This window comes from Cephus cinctus, unplaced genomic scaffold, assembly GCF_000341935.2.
Source record: "Cephus cinctus unplaced genomic scaffold, Ccin1 Ccin1_scaffold0013, whole genome shotgun sequence".
Lineage (NCBI taxonomy): Eukaryota > Metazoa > Arthropoda > Insecta > Hymenoptera > Cephidae > Cephus > Cephus cinctus.
Window position 1 is genome coordinate 1276059 of NW_014332762.1, and position 5317 is coordinate 1281375.

Consider the following 5317-nt stretch of genomic DNA (forward strand, 5'->3'; position numbering starts at 1 on the left):
TTCTTTTATATTTAGTTTTCAACACATACAATATGATGCATCTTCTTCACCCAGTTTTATATTTTATAAATGAATACTGGAAAATGTGTGCAATAAAAATTGACAGGTAATGTTTTTAATTTTTTTTTATTCAATATTATGAATAAGATGTATGTAAAATCCACCGAAATTAACGGTAAGATTTTTGGTAGCGTGCCCTGGCTCCTGGACCGCCAAATTTCTTTGGCTCGCAACGTCTTGGATCAGCAACAAGGAGGGTACGATCATACTGAATAAGGATGTCCTTGACTTCCTTTTTACTGGCTTCATCGACATCTAATGTAAGGAAATAAAACAAATCATTATATCTTCCGTTACTACTATTGTATACATAGTAAAATAATGACTTACACTTTTGGTAGAATGCAACAAGAGCCTTGGAGATAGCCTGACGGATGGCATAGATTTGAGCTACATGACCACCACCATTTACTCTGACCCTGATGTCTACACCAGAGAATTTCTCCTAGAAATATAAACATTGCGTCAGTAACAAATATTTTAATATTAAAAAAAACCTAATATATTATAAGTTAAATGACCTCAGAATCCTTGTTTGTATTCATTGTTAATCGTGTTCGGAATATATGCATCATAGTAGTTACAAGGAATATATAATAAACTACTTTCATAGTATTACCGAAAAAATGAAAAGCACTGATAATTAAAACTATAAAGATAAATGGAATTACATTAAATAGTATGAAATTACCTTGCCGAGAAGAAGAATAGGCTCCTGCAATTTGTATTGAAGCACACGGGGCTCCACCAATTCCAATGGACGTCCATTTACGCGAAGAATTCCACGGCCTCTTTTGCAATACGCGACCGCAGTTGCGCTTTTCTGTAAAAAAAAAATTGTTTCTGCAATGAATATCTTTTTACTAACTTTAAAATACACTTCATTAAGTATAGTATTTCAAGTATAAATACATATATGACATTTGTCAGAGCTAATTATTTCTAATAGTTTCCTAAAAGTAATAGTAGAATTACCAAATATAAACAAAGTATTGAACATGAAACAGAATACATAAACTACATCAAGCCATTCAGACTACATGAAAGTTGATATCTAAGAGGACACGCGTGTTCATAACCTAATTCTTTCATCAAATTTGCAGCTTACCTTACGTCCGAAGACCTGTACGGAGTGGATCGGTTCCTTCTGTTTCTGTAATATAAATTACGAATCGTTGTTTAAGACACATTACTTAATTAAAAATAATCTTATTACTATTAACTATCACATTATAAAAATCTCACCTTCTGCATTTTGGAGAGCACGTCGTGGAAAGGAAGTCGGCGTTGCGCGCTGGCTTGTTTTCGCTACAGAGCGGACAACGCCAGTCAATAAAGAGTTTATAAAAGACCACTTCCTCTTTTGAATATTTTGAACAACCTAGTACCCAGAACAAATTTACCGGTATGCGCAAGTGTTATAATTATTATCACAGAGAAGAAACAAATGTTTACGTTTCTAATAATCATTAATATTTAATATAATTTCATACATCACTCTTTCTCTAATCCACCAACTAATTTAGTTTAGTAAAGCAACAAATATTAAAGCTCTCATCAAACTTCGCAAAAAGGTTATTCACAGTTATCCCATCAAAAATAAATATTTAATTTATTTTGGATTTTTTTTACAAATTTTCCATTCTATTAAACCTATTCAGAAAAAAAAAGAAATTTTTTACGCAAAAATGCTCCGCCGTTTTATACGTAGTGTCATAAAGAGTCTATAGACACTGCAAATAATTTAATACCGTGCCTCGATTGCCAACCTAAGGTTCATGATCCGACCACTCCCTACATCATAACTTTTATGCTTGGACCTCAGGGAGATTGTGACATGGTGATGGCGTCTAATATCGTACGACACTAACACACCCTGCCATCATTATTAGGTATATATACGAGTCAGAAGTAGCAAGTTAATATTTTCACCTCATCTCACTTAATACATGACACAATATGAAATTTAAAACACATTATCGCCCGAATGACGAAAACGGATTCACAATAAAAAAAATATCAAACTTCGATTTCATTGACGCAATAGTATTTTAATTATTGCTTAGCCAAACAGTAATATCGGCTACTAATAAAAATCCAATATAGGCCATATCGCTGTTGTGTACCCAATAGAATCGAAATACTGCAAACAGTTTCAATTGAAATGGTTACGTGGCGATAAAAAAGGAGCGTGCGATTTATTGATGAAAAACATTTTATAGTACAGACGGGTGGCGCATTTTGTTGATCGTTTACATAGCAAGTCTCGTGAAACCTATTAAATCGTGATGTGAATTTTTTAAAAGTATGTAATATATATCTCTTGCTTGCCGTTTCATTCTCAAGATATCATATATCCTTCATATACTTCTTTTATAGATCAAAAAGGATATCCTTGATCTTTCATTGTTCGAAAACGGTTACTATGGAAAAGGATGAAATGTAAAAAAAAATGGTCAAAGTATTACTGTCACCTATCAAATTACTTTTAAACTGAATAATAGTTCCCGCGCAAAATGCGTCCACTGCCTCGGTGTTCCATAGAATAAATGAGACAAAGCATACGTACATATCGTCACAGACTTATAAAATGAAAGCTAGAATGAAGCACTTGCCAGTCTCGTGTACCTCTCCTATTCACCATCTCCGACCGAGCAGCGTCATCCTTCCATTTTCTATACAGGAGAAACTCGGCTATTCCTGAAAGCTATCTGCCATAGTATAATTTCATCACAGCAATAAAACTGGGATTCGTTTCTTTCTGACTTTAGTATCCATCCACCTCATAAACATTAAATGCTCGTAGCTATTCGTAACCCCCACGATTTACTTTTATATCGAAGGATCGATAGAAAATTACTTTGCTTAGTATATATACTATATGTATATAGTAATATATAAGTTATGTATAGTCAAATAAGCCATAGTCGTTACACGAGCTCTCTCTCTCTCTCTCTCTCTCTCTCTCTCTCTCTCTCTCTCCCCCCTCTCTCTCTATATATATATTCATGAGTTAATTTTGTTAGTTAACACTAACCATACCGATCATTTTTTATGAACGTATTACTGACTTTAAAAGGGTCAAATGACCCGTCGATGGTACGTTTGCTGTTAATTCTATACTCCTATTACCTTGTTCTTCAAGTCTCTTCATTTATTTATCTCTATCTATCTCTCTCTCTCTCTCTCATATTCAAGATCTTGTGTACACATAATATAAATAGTACACAGAGCGTACTGCTTCTAGAATGTACCACATTCAAGTGCAATCTTTTTTCAGTGTCTATTTCGATCTTCTACGTTATATTCTGCTATTCTGTAAGCACGACATGTCCTTAGCGTGGGTTCTAGCTCGTATAAATTCAAATGCAGATTCTGAGAATAAGATATAGTAACCTCCCTCATAAACATATTCCCGTACTACTCATCATTATTGCAGTGAAAATCTGAAGTGAAAAACGAACGTTGTAGACGCTTTCGATGTATTCGGGAGACGTAAAAATTTTCACGGAATAGATTTAATTTTACAGAATTCATGCATTAGCGAACGTTAACTGGGATACTTACGTGCTATTGGAACTTAGGTTCAAATTATTTTGATGAAATAGAAGTTTTTGTCTTTTCGTAGTCAGTCTTTGTTTTCTTTTATCCGACACATGATGCTGAAATGATTTTAGGATTTTCTGATGGCATATGATCAAATACGAGAATTTCTATATGTAAGTATATGTGTTATCAGTATATCCACTTGTATTCACATATAAGATATTGATCTTCTTCGATGGTTATTCTTGTGAAAATGTTGCCGTCAGGGACCAAATTGCTGCATGCAGGGGAGGATGCTGCGCCGAGGAAACATTAAAAGAGGAATTCAAGGTGTGGTGTGTGGTGGTGTTCGTCCTTCATCATTGTATAACACCCTTGGGTCGACTTACTGGCGTACAATCATATATCACAAGGATAAGGTTATTTATCAGAGGCAAAGCTACTGGGGCTCTTAAGATGATGATAATGATGACGAAGAATAGAGCTGGAGAAGATGGTTTAAAGGGTTATAACTATTGTATTGTTTTATATAAATTTATGCATAGATTAGCAAAATTGACTCGATCCGTGAAGATACTTATATCATGATATCTTATATCACAATAGAGTTATACATAGTGATAGTGAAACATAGAGTTTTTTGTTTATTAGTCACGTTATGTACGTCAATTAATGTACTTCAATATTTACGAGTGATTATAAGTGTCTTGTGATTATTATCAATTTATTTCCCTGATGTCGTGGGTGGTTTAACGTAGTAAGTAGGTTTGTAAGAATATAAGCAGACAAGAAGACACATGTCATGGGATTCAGATAGTTTTTTTTCATGGGTTAAATATAATATATGTTTGGGATAAAGGTCGAGCGCTTATATACAATATATTGAGTATGAGATGAATTGATGTGTGTTTGTCATATATTTATCTGACGGTGAAATTTTTGGATAAAAGAGGACTCGACTAGGAAGCTAAGAAGGTTTCCATAATTGGTAGAATCCCAGGCGGTGTGATCCGCACTGAGTCTCCCCCAGGTTTAGCTTCAGTTTTCAAAATCCTTCCTTCCTTCCTTTCCTTATGGCTGTATCCCCAATGGGGGACATGTGCCAGAGTTTTCAAAATCCTTCTAGAAACCTTTTGTTGGCCCCTATACTTATATTTCATGTATAATACAGTGAAAGAAAAATATAGGCACGTAAAGTTACTTGAATATGATACCAATTACAAACTGTACAAACTCAAGTGATAAAATCCGCTCACTTATACCGGCAGAGCATTCAAGTCCAGTAACGGAACTCCTTGGATAAAGGAGAAACCCTCGTTATCGGACATGAGGAAGTACCTTACAGCCATCCTATTAACGACTCAAGTCCATATGATCTATTTCGGCAGAAGTATCCAAGAGCAAAGAATAATTCTAATCAGTGATACGTCCCTTTAGGAAATGGGATGTGAAAAATCGGTAGAGAGAAATCGAATATTCTCAAAGGATTTCTCACGGAATTGATAAATTGGCAAAATGGTAGAGTGTATAAAATTATAGCAGTGGTAGTAGTAGTCGTGAAAATCGCGAGGGTTTCGAAAGTCAACTAAGAAAGTCCGTGCACGCGCACGGGAGGAGTAGGTTATGGCGTCGCAAGGGTGCAAGAGGGGTTAGAGGAGTGGTGTCGACGCGCATGCGCAGAAGATGTCGAATCGGTTTACGGTGTGTCGAA

The 5317-nt window shown here is 35.1% G+C and overlaps 1 protein-coding gene and 1 long non-coding RNA gene across 3 annotated transcripts; one reads left to right on the forward strand and one right to left on the reverse strand.

Moving 5' to 3' along the window:
• Nucleotides 1-107: 107 nt before the first annotated feature.
• Nucleotides 108-1420, reverse strand: LOC107263306 (40S ribosomal protein S16). The gene is made up of 5 exons (XM_015730364.2): nucleotides 1306-1420; nucleotides 1169-1213; nucleotides 752-883; nucleotides 391-505; nucleotides 108-315 (listed from the first exon to the last, which is right to left on the reverse strand). The coding sequence occupies exons 1-5, from the start codon at nucleotides 1312-1314 to the stop codon at nucleotides 170-172; spliced, it is 447 nt and encodes a 148-aa protein (XP_015585850.1). The 5' UTR covers nucleotides 1315-1420; the 3' UTR covers nucleotides 108-169.
• Nucleotides 1421-1514: 94 nt separating this feature from the next.
• On the forward strand, nucleotides 1515-4803 carry LOC107263314. Of its 2 annotated transcripts, none has more exons than XR_003058328.1 (3): nucleotides 1515-1952; nucleotides 3738-3779; nucleotides 3873-4803. It is a non-coding gene; the product is annotated as an uncharacterized LOC107263314 (long non-coding RNA). The 2 variants fall into 2 exon arrangements; XR_003058329.1 differs by lacking the exon at nucleotides 1515-1952 and adding an exon at nucleotides 3297-3378.
• The last annotated feature ends 514 nt before the right edge of the window (nucleotides 4804-5317 follow it).